The sequence below is a fragment of the Musca autumnalis genome, unplaced genomic scaffold, assembly GCF_047663935.1.
Source record: "Musca autumnalis isolate F117 unplaced genomic scaffold, ASM4766393v1 scaffold_4, whole genome shotgun sequence".
NCBI classification, from domain to species: domain Eukaryota; kingdom Metazoa; phylum Arthropoda; class Insecta; order Diptera; family Muscidae; genus Musca; species Musca autumnalis.
In genome coordinates, this window is record NW_027411977.1 from 17,495,902 (window position 1) to 17,513,948 (window position 18,047).

At 35.8% G+C, this 18,047-nt stretch overlaps 1 protein-coding gene across 5 annotated transcripts in view; it reads left to right on the forward strand.

Annotated features, from left to right (window-relative positions):
• LOC141401127 (uncharacterized) overlaps positions 1 to 18,047 on the forward strand; it is a 73,796-nt gene that overhangs the window by 36,372 nt on the left and 19,377 nt on the right. Inside the window, exon 1 of one of the 5 annotated variants that reach the window (XM_073981005.1) lies at positions 6,343 to 7,430. The exons of the other annotated variants lie outside the window; for them this stretch is intronic. Within the exon in view, the coding sequence (XP_073837106.1) occupies positions 7,402 to 7,430 (29 nt within the window). The 5' untranslated portion in view covers positions 6,343 to 7,401. Of the gene's footprint in view, positions 1 to 6,342; positions 7,431 to 18,047 lie in introns of those variants that run through there. 5 annotated transcript variants of the gene reach the window in all.

Below are 18,047 nucleotides of genomic sequence, written 5' to 3' on the forward strand. Positions count from 1 at the left end.
CTATATTATTGCAAACGATGAATTGTTAAACATTTTGATTTTTAATTAGGAATTACTACAAGAAATTCTATCAATAATGTTGTGTTTTTTGTACATATCTGTTGATTTACCTGTTAATGACAACACCCAGCCAAAAAATGCAGAAATCGGTCGTAAATTACGAAAACAACGGGCAAAAAGTACAGGTACCTGGTTTTTGTGGTGTCAACTAAATAGTTGCAAAATGAATGAATGTGCAATAAAATCGTGGGATTTTCCCAGCGATTTTTTTCAATTAAGGATTTTTATGATTTTATGGTATGTGGACATGTAAACCCATAATTTTTGATCATACATTAATTGTTCTGTGTGTAACATAGGCGGTATATTCAGAAAAAGTGAAGCTCAGGTAAACGGATTTCGAAAAATATGCTACATTTGGTCAATTGCAATTATAATAATGGTAAATCCGCAAGAGAAAGCGTTAAAATCACCTCTCATAAGCTGATAACTATATGCAACATCATATACCGCACAGAGAGAGAGAGAAGGCAGGTTCAAACTAAAGACGTCACATTGTAGGCCAAGAGTAGTAAATTCACGAATTGGCAGGAGACTGATTAAAGAAATTGACGAAAGACCCCAAAGCAGACCCAGATAAATGCTTTTTCTCTTAAAAATAGAATTCGGAGTAAGTGTTTCACATGGAAAAGCCAGAAAAGCTATTGCCCTCCCAGCACAACATATAGAAACTATTCAGACTTGTTACAGACAACTTTTCATGCCATCTTAAGTATTGGGATGACGTTATATTTTCTGATAAGACTCAAATTATATTGTACTATCACGATGGGCCTCAAAAAGTACTGCGAAACCCCTTTATAGCCATGGAAAACAAGAATTTAATACATACCGCAAAGTTCGGAAAACTGTCAATTATGGTATTGGGTTGTATACCAAGCAGTGACGTTGGTGACATCTAGATTTTGAAGGAAACAATGACAGAGTGCGTTTATTTTCGTGTTTTAAAAATTATTTAACCAAAAACGTCAAGAAATTTGGACCTGTTGACCCTGAAAATGCAAAAAATTGCAATATGAATACTACCAAAACAACGACCCTTCCTCATAAATCGTATTTATGTAGGACTTGGTTGTTATACAACTGCACCAAAGTCATTGACACCCGAGTCCAAAGCCTAAATATTAACCCAACATCGACAATTCATGGGTACACCTAAAAAAAGTCGGGAATAGGTCGCCCACTAACCTGGGGTACTAAATAAAATGCAATAAAGAAGAATGGCTAAAAAATACCATTAGAACATGACATACCGAAACTTATTTATTAAATTCATATACGTTTACAAGCTGTTTTTGATGCCAAATGTGGGCATAGGAAATATTAAAACCAACTTTTCGAAAAATACCGTGAAAAACTGAAAAGTTGTGAATTTTGCAATTCTTTAGTTGACAGTGCAAATAATGAGTTGTACTCCTTTTTGTTAATTTTAAGAAAATGTTTAGTGAAATTTAGATACTTTTTATTTTATTATATTAATAAACATGTTTAAGAATTGCATTGTTAACAAAAATATTAATAATGATAATTATTTATACCAAAATGCTGTTTTATTTAAAATTTTGTAATAATTTTGGTTTTGCAATAATTTAGTTGACTAACTGTATGTCCATATGTGCAGTCGGGTGGCAGGGATGGGAATTTAGTATATTTCAAAAGTCAAAAATATACATAAGGTGGATTTTGTTAAAGAATTGAATTCTGGTCATTACGAAGAATAAAAAAGTTTGTAATGAAAACTACTACAAATTTTAAGGACGAGAGGTAGGGTAAGTGTACCAATAGTCGGCACTTTAAGGATTTGTCCAACTTCAATCATTCACCATTCCGAGTAAATTTTTCCAATTGCTATGAACTAAAGCTTATTTGCTTCGAAATTTTGTTTACTTTTCGATGAAATAAAAAAATGTTGAATTATTTCTTATAAAAGATGAGAAAAATGAGAATTTAGTAAAATAGTACTTTTATGCTAGTAGTCGGCACCATTTTGCAATAGTCGGCATGAATTGTTCCAGTAGTCGGCATATCGTATTTTAGTAATAAAATGTTATAAGTGGATCATTTCTTTTATTTTAAACAACAACAAACGCCCTTTTACACAAATAAGTCTTATTTTAATCCATATGACATTTAAAAATTAAATAATTTTAAGATTTTGTTAACATTTGGAAATCAGTAAAATTTTCTTTTGTAGGTGTTTAGAACATCAACATAATTATTTGCATTTTTGTTCACATTCCAATTAATTTTGCACTTCAAACTAGGCCTAATATGGGCTAAAATTGCTTAAATACTCATTTTTATTGAAGTTGTTTTTATCAATTAGACTATAAAGTATTTATTTAATATATTTTTACAATTGCGAGCCAAAAATAATTGACAGCGCGAAAGTTTTTAAACCCATGCCGACTTCTGGCAAACTTTACATTTTCTTGTCCCTAAAGTCGGCATCAGCTAAAATGGCAGAATTAAAACAATTTTTTAATCATTTTTTTCGAATGTGTTCTTTTGAATATTACCTACCATCACAACAAAATTTTATTGACAATTTGCTCATTTAAATGTGTTGAAAAACGCTCACTACCAAAAAGTTAAATTCCGATATAATAAATGGTCTTAGTTCAATGAAATTTATTTTTTTATTATTATTTTCACATTTTGTTACAGTAATTTTCAGTTCAAATGCAAAAGATGCCGACTACTGGTACGTGCCGGAGTTAGGAGCATTTTCCCTATATGAAGTTGTTTTCGAAACATTGGGACATATCGCAGGCTTCCCCAAGAAAACACTAAAATGCTGTAGTCATGGTCGCGATGACTATCCGCTACTAAGTTTTCGATACGATCTGAATGATGACCTTTAACTCGAAGTGTTGACTTTTGTGGTCGTGCCAACCTGCCATTTTAGTTCGTCACAGTAGAATTTTTTTCAGGAAGCATGGACTTGCCTACGAAGAATATTATATCGCTGTTAAATCGGCTACAAGGGAAATATTTCAAAATTTCGATCCTCGAACTGCCCGTAAACGGTACAAAAGCGAAAATGTTGAACTTTTATGAGGGAGATGCCTAATGGTGTTGTCTGATACAGAATTTCTTAGAAAATGATGGACGTTTGGAATAAATTTTACGATGTGCAAAGTTTCGAATCGGATAAATCGGATACCCAAATGATTAATTATCGTCTCCATCAGTGAATTTAGTTGGTTCTGCCATCGGGGCTTTTGGCCAATTATCTCAAGTATTGACTTGCGAGGACAACGCATTTGCTGCATTTTTTAAATTTCTTGTGGGAAAATGTGGAAAGAGTAGGCCGATATAGTCCATATCCGAAATTTATATTTACCAGTAAAAAATACTAAAAAAGACCAAATCGGTAACTCCATTCTTGAATTGACGAAAATGTTTTAACTTTAATGGAGGTTGTTCCGATGGTAGTGGACCTACCATCTGGCTGCGGGTATAAAAATATGTCTCATCAAAATAGTGGTTTTAGAATCTGTATATGTTAAGATTGAATCCATTTCGGATAATTTGGAGTCTATCTTAATTTGTCCGTCGGTCTGTTCGGCTGGCTGGGATGCACGATACCGCTCGATCGTCTAAATTATGTTCATTGTAGTATTCCATAGATAGATCAAATTCCTTACCTCCTTCACCTCCTCCTCCTTCAAAGCATTAAGTGATGTTTAAGTGCCGTTGGAGGATGGTTTTGAAATTTTCAGCAGTCTGTGGTCTTGATTAGAATGTTCTTAAGAACCTGTGGCCACCAACTAAAATGCCTAATGAATTCCACAATATTCGAATTGAGTAACCGACGTGGCCGAAATTCTGAAAATGTTTCTTACAAAAATACGTCATGTTCCGAGGAGGTCTATATAGGAAAGTACATCGGTTACCTCTGTATCAAAAGTTCCATTTTTGCCTAAGTGCAACTAAAGGACTGTTCGAGGTTCATTTTACAATTTTCATAAAAGGTACTACTTGCGGTTCAGATTACGATTGAATTTTTTAGTGGCAAGTCCACAGTTCGTGACATAATTGCCCGAAAATGGCCCTGAAAATGATTGGTGGGCACGATATTGTCTTTCCGCCGTTGCAATTTAAGGGAGAAAGTGAAAAAATTCACGGGAATTGTCGTTCATGATAACCCCCATAGTCTATGGGATCATTATTACGGTGATATAATTCATTTGTAACACTTCTCCACAAGTGGTGTCTTAAGACACGCCGTTCGTACTCGGCGATAAACAGTAGGTCCCATATCATTGAGCTAAATATGAATCGGGGTGCACTCATTGATATGAGAGAAGTCTCCCTTGTCCCGTATGGGATGTTGTGGAACAATGCGTGTTTATACCCTCAGCATTTATGCTAACGAGGGTATATACACTTTCATACGGACAAAATGTACCAAGTATGTTTGGACGAAATCAGTTTCAGACAATTTGGAGTTGATTTAGACATGTCCGTCCGTTTGTCTGGCTGGAGCGCACGATAACTCTCGAAAGGATTAACCGTTTCATTCCCAAATTTGGCTTTCGTAATATTTTATCCAAACTTAGTTTAAGATCGAAGATGGGTTATATCAGTACACTCCTTCCCCCACAAAAGTTCGGAAATGTTCTGAAAATTTGTGGGCACGATAAATTTTGAAGGGACTAACGGATTTGGTCCATACTTTGCTAATCGTGAAATTTTTACCAGACGTAGATAAGGTTCCAATATGGACTCAATCAGTCCACTCCTTCGGGTACCTCCCACGCAAAATTTCGGTTAAGTTCAGATTAGGACCTGCTCTCGAATCGCTTTGACTTTTATTGCAACAACTTGTATTCACTGCCTCCCATACGACGGTACTAGTTTCATTACGGGCAAGCCCACACTTCCTGAGCAAATACCCATAAAGGTACCCAAAAACCCCCATGACACCGCCTGTAGTGGTTGGAGAACAAGATAACACTTGAACCGATCTGCCGATTCGATCCATAATTTGCCCTTGGTAATATTTTGTCCAAACGTAGTATAAATTCAAAGATAAGCCATATCGGTCCACTCCTTCAGGTACCTCCCCCACAAAAGTTCAAAAATGTTCGGAAAAATTGTGCGCACCATAACTCTTGATGGGAGTGACCGATTTGGTCCTTACTTTGCACATCCTAATATATCTGCCATATGTATATCAGGTTTGAATATGGACTATATTTTTTCCACACCTTCGGGTACCCCACACACAAAATTTCAGATAAGTTCACTTTAAGACCTGCTCTCGAAACGCTTTGATTACTGTTGATTCAAGTTGCATTCGCTGCCTCAATTACGACAGTAAATGGTTTTTCAGGGGCAAGTCCATACTTCTTGAGAAAACAGCCCAAAAGGTGTCCACGTTTAGTTTCAGTTCGAAGATTGGCAACAAATTCCTGTACTTCCCTACGATTTTTAAAAAATACCACTAAAATGGTATGCACGATATTGGGCGTTATCATGAACGGCAATTCCCCGTGAATTTTTCCACTTTCTCCCTTACGTTTCAACGGCGGAAAAACAAAACTCACGGGGAAATTTCATTCATGATAACCACCATCGCTTGAACGAGGCGACCAAATTGGTCCAAACGTTGGATCTCCTAATATTTTGTCCAAATTTAGTTTAACTTCTAAAATGGCCGATATCGATCTTCTCCTTATGGTACCTCCTCTACAAAAATTCAATAATTGCGTCGATGCAATTTTCAATTCACATAGGCTGAGGGTATATCTATCTCTGTCGGCAAAGCCGTCTGATACTTTTTTACTTGTTTTGATTTAATTGTATGAAAGGGTATATGCCATAGGTTTGATACTAGGTTTGAGCTTTGCCTTCGTCTGCCACAACAACAATATCCTAATACACCTGAAGATCGGCTTTACCACCCGTGAAACGTAGTGTAATGGTTGGATGCGTGGGACTTCGGTAGACTCCTAATTTTTCAATGTATCTCTAAAGGCCTAACAGCTCAACTCGAAAGAGAATTAATTAAATATCACTATAAATGGCCTTCGCCTTAATATAAGGCAAAAATAAAAAAAATATCATCCGTTAAATCGAGGGTCTTTAAACACCTCTGATAATATTTTCTTGTTATTGTTTCTCAATACATTTAAATTTTCCCATCCCTGACTATACATACCTTGTTTATTATGGTATATTTCGTGCTGCTACTGCCGAACTCGTGCGTGTATATTGACGTTGTTGTTGTTGTTGCCCCACAAACCGAAGAATAGTATAGGGGTAAAAATGTTTGTTGTTTCTCGGCGAGTGGCGATTGCAGCTGACTTTTGGGGCTGGCTGGCTACACCAGCAGTCATCATCCAACCCGCGTTTGAGAACCATGCAAGCGATAAATGATCGCAACTCGAAACGGACGGACGCTTGTACTGAAAATGTTATACCGCAACAGCTATACGGCGATTTAATCAAAAAACCACAAAAGCATTTCAACAAATCAATTGGTCATACAATTTAATCTGAGTGTATGTGTGTGTGTGAACCGCGCAAATAGTTTACTCATTATTATCAAAAAGCAACATATGGTGGTTATGTTATGGTGGCGACGATGCCTTGAAAAGAAAGTGGCGCCTTGAACTTCAAAAAAACGATATTTTTGTGCAAAATCGTTATCGCGTTGGTCGCGACAAAAGTGTTGTGATTTTTTTTTTTGTGCGTTCACTTATAAGTTCAAAGTCAACAACACCAATAAAAAAAATACTAAACAAAACACACAACAAATTTAATTAAAAGAGGGCATAACCACAACCAATCATCGACCTACCCACCTACCCACATTTATGCTATTATCTACCTCAATAACAACAACAAGAACAACAACTAAAGCACGTAATGCTACATATTATTGGCATGAGTAAGAAGATCTCTAAATTTGTACCGGAAAATGTTTATTAATATTTCCATATTGAATGTGAAAATGTTATCAGTCGCCGTCGTTCGCCGGTGTTGTTTGTTTTTGTAATGAAACCGAAATTAAATTGTTACCCACCACATTATTACCGTTATAAAACAACAAACCATAACAAAAATAGATAGCAGTTGAACCTATCTACGCCGCCTACACCATACAACCTACCCACTATCCACCCACCCACCTACCAACCAACAACCATTCCAAATTTTTTTCATTATCGATGACACAAAATCAAACAAATAAAACATTTTAATTAAAATAAAGAACGCTTTTTTACATTCTAAAAAAAGCGTAAAGCAGCACATAACTCGAATTCAAAGAGAACTGAATTTGCATTTGGATATAATACTACCTACAGACGTGGAGCCATTAAAAGACGCATGAAGGCGCCATTATATTTACCAATCAAGTGAGTGTTCCTTCCTCTAAAGTGATAAAGTTTTAAACAATTTTTATTAAAGTGTTCCAATACTACGATCTCAGGATCTAATCTAGAAGACCCAGGGCACATTTATATAAGGTAGATGCATCAATTACAATAACTAACAAATTAACAAAAACAACGTTGTTGTTATTGAAAATTAAATGTCAAAGAAAATATTGAATAAGAACGTTCATCATACATTTCTATGGCGGACATCGGGGAAATAAAATACCCGGGGGTGACCAAAATCTAGCCTAAGGGTCGGCAGCTGGTCCCTTAGTACAAATGGCAGGCAGAGGCTGAGACAGCTGGAATGGCTGCATTTGAAATACAGAAGGCGCTGTGGGATCCACAACTTCGGCTTCTGCACAGCGAAAAACTTACACAACAGCGACTGTATCCACATTGGGCGGCTGTAAACAGCGTCTGACCCGAATCGAGCGGCTGAACACAGAAGGAAAACTATAAACCCTTCAGAAGGCAACGGGAAACCACTGAAGTACTCTTCCTTGAAAATCATACATTATGAAGCCTACAATACATAACACACGGCCCTCAGTCTCCGGCCAAACGAGGGTGCTAAGAATCCCCGGAGGTAAAACCAAACATAACCTAAAAATCGGAACCTGGAATGTAAGGAGTCTTTTTGAAATCGGAAAGCTTAATAACACCATAAGTGAGATGAAAAGGCTCAATATAGATATACTTGGAATAAGTGAAACATGGTGGGAAGAATGTGGAGATTTCAAGTCACAAAATACTCATGTAGTATACCACTCAGGGAATTTAGATGGACATCACCGAAAAGGCGTTGCAGTAATTATGAAAGACGGTATAGCTGCATGTGTTGCTGGATATGTTCCGATGTCAGACAGAGCTATGCTTGTTAAAATTGATGCTAGCCCACTTAATATAAATATTATACAAGTTTATGCCCCAACAAGTGATTCAAGTTCGGAGGAAATTGAGCAATTCTACCAAGAACTAGAACAGCTATTAAAAATGACAAAACCGCACGAAATAACCATAATACAAGGTGATTTCAATGCAAAAGTCGGAAATGATGAAATACGTGGCATTACAGGAAGATATGGACTGGGAACAAGAAACGATAGAGGGGACAGACTAGTGGAATTCTGCCAAGCACACAAAATGACAGTAACAAATACCCTTTTTCACCTACATCCAAGAAGGCTATATACTTGGAAATCTCCAAGAGACAATAAGGACAACATTATACGGAATCAAATCGATTATATAATAATAAACAGCCGATATTGCACAACTGTAACAAAATGCTCGACGTTCCCAGGAGCAGACGTTCCGTCTGACCACAACCTATTGTTGGCCAATTTAAAAATTAAAATCTCTGCCGTCCGAAAGACGAGAAAAAATCGAAGGCCAAAAATTAACGTAGAAAAACTTAAAGACCCCTTAATAAAAAGAGATATAAAAGAGCGGGTAAATTCCACGCTGCAGAACATCGATAGAGGCGACCTTGAAAATATTTGGAACAATATAAAATGCAAAATTAATTCAATTACAAGAAATAATTTAGGAAATCAACCCCAACAAAAACAAGAAGAATGGATTACTGACGAAATTAGGGAGCTTCGCTTAGAACGTAGTAAATATCGAAACACTAATTTTGAAAGATACTGGGAAATTAATAAGGAAATTCGCAATGCAACCAGAACAGCAAAAAATGCAATCTTACAACAGAAATGCCAAGAGATTGAAATGCTACAAAACATGCACGATGACTTTAACTTACACAAAAAGTTAAAAGAAGCTGCTGGAATACACAGGAATTCATCATCAGGAGTATTATTAGATGAAAATAATGAAGCTGCATTTGAAATATCCGACAGAAAACGAATTTGGAAAGATTACGTCACTAGGATGTTTACAGATGACGAGAGGTCAACATATGATTTTAATCAACCCGCTCTGACCGGAACTCATATAGAAAAGAACGAGGTCGAATACGCAATTGCTTCACTTAAAGATAGAAAAGCAGTTGGTCCCGACGAAATTCCCTCAGAAATTTTAAAGTTAATAGATGGAGAAAACATAGACATGTTAGTCACACTTTTTAACCACATATATGACAGTGGTCAATATCCACAAGACTGGCTAAAATCGATTTTCATAACCATACCAAAGAAAAAGAATGCAAAGAAGTGCGATGAATATAGGCTTATAAGTTTAATGAACCACACCCTAAAAATCTTCCTGAAAATTATCCATAGAAGAATTTATGCAAAATGCGAACTTCATATGGGCAAGTCACAATTTGGTTTCAAAGAAGGAATGGGTACCAGAGAAGCGCTACTAAGCATACATTCGCTGATCCAAAACTGTCGTGAAGTGCAAAAAGACGTTTTTATATGTTTCATAGATTATGCGAAAGCTTTCGATACTGTCCAGCACCACAAGTTAATCGATATACTACTATCAATTGGGATAGATGGGAAAGAAATTCAATGTATAAAAAATCTATACTGGAACCAAAATGCATGCATTGATGTTAACGGCGAACTCACCGACGAAATCGCAATATCAATGGGCGTCAGGCAGGGCTGTATATTATCGCCTCTTTTATTCAATATTTACTCCCAAAAAATATTCACGGAGGCCTTGCAAAACGAGAAAATGGGAATACGAACAAATGGTGTTCTTATAAATAACATACGATATGCAGACGATACGACAATTCTAGCAAGCAGTCTAAATGGCCTACAAAAAGCAATAGACAAACTTACAACGGTAAGCGAATTATATGGGCTTAAAATTAACATCACAAAAACAAAATACATGATTATCAGTAGAAAGAACACATATAATAACACATCGCTGACAATCCATAACACAGAAATTGGAAAAGTAACTACCTTCAAATATTTGGGAGTATTGATAAATGACAAATGGGACATATCACATGAAATTCGATGTCGAATAGAGATGGCCAGAGGAGCATTTTATAAATACAATAAATTACTAACAAGTCATGATATCGGGCTTCAAACAAAAGTTAGATTTGTGAAATGTTACGTATGGTCTGTACTACTATATGCAGCCGAGACATGGACAATTAAAGCCAAAGATGAAAAAAAACTAGAGGCATTTGAACTATGGATCTATAGAAGAATCTTAAAAATACCCTGGACCGATCGAGTAACTAACAATGAAGTTTTAAGAAGAATGAACGTGGATCGACAATTGATTAAAACGATAAAAAATAGGAAAATCTCATATTTCGGCCACATAATGAGAAATGATAAATACCGACTTATCCAAACAATTCTCAAAGGGAAAATTGAAGGAAGACCCAGTAGAGGAAGAAGAGAAATCTCCTGGCTTAAAAATATTCAAGATTGGACTGGCTACGATGACGAAAGGAACTTGTTTAGGGCGGCCAAAAATAGAGAACTGCCGACAATATAAACAACAAAAATATATATAAGAAAATATTTATATATTCTGAAATGTAATATAATTATTGTAAAACGATTTAATGTATGATCGCTTATATCCGAACAACGGATGGGCAAATAAAAGAAGAAGAAATTGGGTCGTTTTAAAATTTTTCTCAGGAAAAACTTAAGTATATTTTGAAAATCCTCTAAAATAGAACAAATTTGAATCAAAATTTGTCATTATACCTCAGCATTTATGCTAACGGGCAAAATGTGCCTCATCGAAATAATGGTTTTAGACCCCAAGTATGTTTGGACGAAATGTGTTTTAGACAATTTGGAGTCGATCTAGCCATGTCCATCCGTCTGCCTGTATGTCTGTCTTACTGGCTGGAGTGCACGATAACTCTCGAACGGATGAACCGATTCGGTTCAAATTTCGGCTTTCGTAATATTTTGTCCAAACTTAGTTTAAGTTCGAAGATGAGCTACATCGGTCCACTCCTTCCGGTACCTCCCCCAAAAAAGTTCAAAAATGTTTGGAAAATTTGTGCGACAACTCTTGAAGGGAGTAATCGATTTGGTCCGTACTTTGCCCATCGTAAAATGTTTACCAGACTTAGATAAGGTTTCAATATGGCCTCAATCGGTCCACTCCTTCGGGTACCTGCCACACAAAATTTCGGAAAAGTTCAGTTTAGGACCATCTCTCGAATGGCTTTGATTTTTGTTTTAGCAACTTTTATTCACTGCCCTCCATACGACGGTACAAGTTTCATCAGGGGTAAGTCCATACTTCCTGATAAAATAGCCTGAAAGTTGCAAAAAACCCCTATGTCACCGTGTATTGTGGTTGGAGCGCACGATAACTCCCGCACGATAACTGCCGATTCGTTCCAAATTTGGCTTTCGTAATATTTTGTCCAAACTAAGTTCGTGTTCGAAGATGGATTATATCGGTCCACTCCTTCCTGTACCTCCACCCCACAAAAGTTCGAAAATGATCGGAAGATTTGTGCGCACGATAACTTTTGTTGGGAGTAACCGATTTGGTCCATACTTTACACATCGTGAAACTTCTACCAGACTTAGATGAGATTCCAATATGGACCCAATCGGTAAATTCCTTCAGGTACCTCCCACACAAAATTTCGGAAATTTTCAGTTTAGGTCCTGCTCTCGAATCGCCTTGGTTTTGTTTTAGCAACTTGAATTCACTGCCCTCCATACTACGGTACAAGTTTCATCAGCGGCAAGTCCATACTTCCTGAGAAAATAGCCTGAAAGTTTAAGAAAAAAACCCACACAAAATTTCGGATAAGTTCACTTTAAGACCTGCTATCGAATCACTTTGATTTTTGTTGGAGCAACTTACATTCGCTGCCTCAATTACGATGGTAAAAGTTTTTTCAGGGGCAAGTCCATACTTCTTGAGAAAACAGCCCAAAGGTTGTAAAAACCCCCTATGGAACCCCCATAGTTTATGTTGGTCCATTCCTTTAAGTACCTCCTCCGCAAAACTTTTGAACTTTAATCCTAATCAACATTTTTCTCGATTCATACGCCCAAAATTTTGAAACCCCCTAAATACATACGTTTTTTGGAAAAAAAAAGTGTTTAAATTTACACAGGCAGAGGGTATATCTCTGTCCCAGCTGATTTTCCTTGATACCTTCTATAAATGTGCCTTGAGAAGACCTTAAAATTTGTTTCTTGTCAGAATCATGGAGCCAGAAATTTCAAAAAATTTCAACATTTTTGCGTTTAGATCCAGTTTAATGTCACTTTTCGGATATTGTTGAATTTTTTTAAACGATATAGTCCTGATTGTTACTGATTAAGACTGTATATTCTTTTCTTGTGGAAGCACATACTTTGAACAATGTAGTTCTTGTGGTCCTGATTTGGACGATATAATTTGTTTGTTTCGGAAGCCCATACTTTATGAAATATGGAACTCGAAATTGTCAATATTCCACATCAATGCGATTAAATCCATTTTAAGGCCACTTCTAGGATCGTGTTGAATATTTAAAAAAAAAAAAAAAGATAATCCTTGTGATCCAGATTCTGGCGGTATAAATCCCGATATATAGATCCCGATACTTCGAATATTCAACATGTTTGTGTTTAAATCGAATTTAAGACTACTTCTCGAATTGTTTTGAATTTTTCGAACCATGTGGTCCTTGTGGTGCTGATTACGATGGTAGCATTTGTTTCTGCGGAAGTCCATACTTCTGGAAAAATTGTCAAGGAAATTTCAACAAAAAAAATATAATTTTTTGCATTTAAATCCAGTTTAAGTCCACCTCCCGAATCGTGTTGAATATTTTTGAAACAAGTACTCCTTGTGGTCCTGATTTCGATGGTATAACTTGTTTCTTGCGGAAGCCCATACTTTATGAAATATGGGACTCGAAATTGTCAATATTCCACATCAATGCGATTAAATCCATTTTAAGTACACCTCCCGAATCGTGTTTAATTTTTTGAACCAAGTACTCCTTTTGGTCCTGATTACAAAGGTATAATTTGTTACTTGCGGAAGTCCATATTTCCTGAAATACGGAGGCAAAAAGTTGAAATATTCAACATTTTTGTCTTTAAATTTAAATCGAGTTTAAGACCACTTCTCGAGTTGTGTTGAATTTTTCGAACCATGTGGTCCTTGTGGTGCTGATTACAGTGGTATCATTTGGTTCTTGTGGAAGTCCATACTTCTGGAAAAATGGACCAGGAAATTTCAAAAAAAAAAAAAAAATAATTTTTTACATTTAAATGCAGTTTAAGTCTACATCGCGAATCGTGTTGAATTTTTTGAACCAAGAAGTCCTTGTGTTCCTGATTGCGATGGCATAACTTGTTTCTTGCGTAAGCCCATATTTCACTAAATATTCGTCCCGAAAGTCAAAATTTTCAACATATTTGCACTTTGATCCAGTTTAAGGCCAGCTCTTGGATCCTGGTGAACATGAATATTTTTCAACCATGTAGTCCTTTTGGTCCTGATTACAGAGGTATAATTTGTTACTTGCGGAAGTCCATATTTCCTGAAATACGGAGGCAAAAAGTTGAAATATTCCACATTTTTGTCTTTAAATCCAATTTGGCACCACTTCTCCGATCGTTTTGCATATTTTAAAACACCTAGTCCTTGTGGTCTAGATTTCGACGTTATAAATTGTTTCCAGCGTAAGTCCATAGTTGCCGAAATATGAGACCCGAAAGGTCCACCACATTTTCAACATATTTCCGCTTGAATTCAGTTTAGGGTCACTTTTCGGTTCGAGTTGATTTTTTTCTAAGCCATTTAGTCCTTTTGGTCCTTTACGTTGGTATCATTTGCTTCTTGCGGAAGTCCATACTTCCTGAAATATGGACCAGGAAATGGCATATGTTCAACATTAATGCCCTTAAATCCACATTAAGGTCACTTCTCGGATCGTGTTGAATTTTAATAAAATCCTGTAGTCCTCGTGGTCCTGATTACGATGGCATAATTTGTTACTTGCGGAAGTCCGAATTTCCTGAAATACGGAGACACAAATTTCAAATATACAACATTTTTTCCTTAAATCCAATTTAGTACTGGTCGTTTGGAATATTTTATACCATGAATCCTTATGGTCCAGATTACGACATTATAATTTGTGTCTAGCGGAAGTCCATAGTTCCCGAAATATGTGATCCGCAACTTAAAATTTTCAACAAATTTCCGTTTGAATCTGGTTTAATGTCACTTATCGGTTCGTGCTAACTTTTTCAAAATCATGTAAAACTTTGGGTCCGGGTTACGGTGGCATTATTTGTTACTTGCGGAAGTCCATACTCCGGTAATCTGGATCTCGAAATTGCATTTTTTTTTTCAACATATTTCGGCTTAAATCTAATTTACGGTCACTTCTCGGATCGTGTTAAATTTTTCTAAACCAGGCCCCTAAGGCCCTGATTACAACGGTATAATTTGTTCCTTGCAGAAGTTTTTGCGTTGGATGTGCCAGTTGAATATTTACGACCAGAACACTCCTTTTGGTACTCCTAGCACAAAGTTAACATTTTTGACTTTATGTGAAATATAAGATCAGGTATCGGATAATTTTGAGATTTTTACCACAGATGGTCTCTGCTTCCTTATTACACTGGGAAGTTCATGCATCCTTAGCTACAATCCATTTTTTCTATATTAAATCAAAAATGGAGTATTTTATTTGTATAGACTGTTTTGAATCTGCCATTGCAAAAATTAGGTCAAATCCCTCATAAACCTCCCCACAAACTCTTAAAAATATTGAAATGTTTTTTTTTTATTATATCGGAAAGTTAATATTTTAAAAAAAAAATCGAGAAAGTATGCAAAGCACCTTTACGTCCAATTTTCGACACAATTCTTCATTGCGGTACTGATTCCAACGAAATATATTTTTAAATACCTCTGAAAGATCCAAAAATTCCAACTGATTCTTTTAATACATTATCCTATGCCTTCAATTTACAATATTTCTTCCTTATCTTCCTACTCTTACCACGGTCTTAACATGGTCAGTTTTTTTCTTAATTCTTTGTGTATTACCTATAATTGATGATGTTCAGTAATTGTTGTCGGTTAACATCAAACCAAAGCACACAAAGCACTACCGACCTAACACTACCCTCCTCCTATACATCTTAAAAGCTTAAATCTAAATACCTCAACAGTAATGTATAGGCACTTAAAATTTGTTATCAATCTTTGACAGAAAAAAAAAACATTTTAACTAAACTTTAAAAAATAATATACCTATATTTATTTGTTAAAAAGGGTTTATTATTTATCTCTAACATGGCATTAACCATGGAAAAAATTCCCACACAAAAACAATTATTATAAAAACAGGGCAAAACAAACCGAATATTAAATATTTCACATACCTACATAACTGTCATTATTTTAAGCCTCCCACCACCCATTCGACATGCATATGCTTTGAACTTTAGCTTCTTTTCAATTCTAGCGCCGCAGACATTTTGGAATTTCAAAGTGATTTTATTTTAATCTTATGTTGGCGCCACCATCAACACCTCCACCTCCATTATCTACGTAGGTGCATATGTTATGACTCAAAGAATCTTTTACTTATGTTGGATTTAAGGCAATTTTTTGGTAACTTAGTCATGTTCGTTAGTGGCATAGCCAAGTTATTGATTTATGCCGGTACATCAAAAATAGACTTTTGTGGAATTAAATTTTCATGTGATTGTAAAATGCTCTGCTGCCATAAATTAGTTTCCAGTATGTTCTGGATGATTTATGAAATTTTGTTTGATATTTGTCACGTATTGAGAATGTAGTCAGTCTATGTTTTGAGTGATATGCAAATTTATAATCCCTTAAATTGCTTCGAAATCTTAAAAACATTTAGTTTATAGTAATTAGTAAATCCCATCCCTGGAGTCCTAATGAGATGAAGTTGCATTTACTATGTGAGAGAGAATGACAAATAACCAACCATAACATCATCAATATACTAATAAATTCACATTGAATTGATATCCCATTACTTCTAAATAATACATTTCCATCTCTGGTGATATTGCTCGAATGTGTTTGATGAACGAAGTGAGATGAAAGAGTTTGTCAACAAAGAATTTTAAACCATACAATTACTAATAATTGTTTAAATAACATTTAACTGAAATAGCGTAAACTAAGTACACGCACATTTACATCAATGATATACAAAATTATATGAGACTTTGCTGTAATAAACCACAAGTATTCTCTTCTTCTTTATAAGAACTGCCGTTGTTTCCCAACACATACAATTAATTGCCTCCGTTGGTGTGTCAACAACACAAGTGAGAATGACAGTTATCCGTAACAACATCCTAAAAATAGATGGGAATTAACTATTTTTTTTTTCTTTTTTCTTTTTTTTACATTATGCAACATCCTTTTAACAATACTCGCGAAAAAATGCGTTAAATCATAACTTTCTCCATAACTTCTTTTCAGAGAGTAACAAAGATTTGACTATGTTCGATTTAGAAAATTCAGTGGATTACGATGTCATTTTCATGCATTACCTATATGTCAAATAAATCGAGGTAATGCACTTAATCATTCGCCGTCAGCATACCTGTATAGTCTAAACCAAGCTTTAGAAAATATACAGTTGATTACTTACTTACTTAGCTGGCCCATTACAGAACATTTGTTCCATAGACCGAATTAAGAAAAGATCTCCAATTCTCTCTGCTTTTCGCTTCGCTTTCTGGAATACCGCGCCTTGTCATCTCTTCACCTACTTGTTTGCGCCATCTATTCTTTGGCCTGCCAATTCTGCGTGCACCGCCATGTGGCATGTATTCATACGCCTTTTTAGCGGGTTCATCATCGCTCATTCTTATGATATGGCCTAGCCAAGGCAATCGTTGCATCTCGATACGTTTAACTATATTGATGTCGTGGTTCATACGACGTCGATATTAACCGTCAACGCAAATCGGCCCGTAGATCTTTCGAAGAATTTTCCTCTTAAACACACCAAGCACTGCCTTATCTGCTTGCGCAAGTACCTAGGCTTCGGAGCCATACATTAGCACGGGTAGTATCAGCGTTTTGTATAGTGTTATTTTTGTTTGGCGAGATGTGGCTTTGTTTTAAAATTGCTTACTTAAACCATAGTAGTATCTGTTGGCCAATACAATTCTTCTTCTTATTTCACAACTGATGTTGTTTGTTGTGTTTATGGCAGTGCCGAGGTAGACGAAGTCTAACCCTTTCGGCCCCGAACTTTTTTCCTCGCATTAGTAGTTACTTTAAAAACATAGAATTAAAGTATAAGTCAAAACTAAGACATATCATAAATTGGTGGGCGTTACCCCACCTATTTCGGAAGATACAGTACATTTAATCTAAAATTTATTTGCTCATTATTTTGTCCAATTATGTAAATATAAATGTTATAATCGTATAGAAGTATACCTCTGACCTTACTTTTGAAGAATCAAAACTAAAGTTTAACATAAAGCTCATACATTTTGATTTAGAAACGATTTAAATAATTTGGACTATACACATCGATTATTGACATGCCGTGATTTTCCAGACTTCACACTGAATAATGCATCGTAGTTCTGTTGATCGGGTTACAACTGACACTTTTTTATAATTTTTGCATTCTTAGGACTACAATTAACC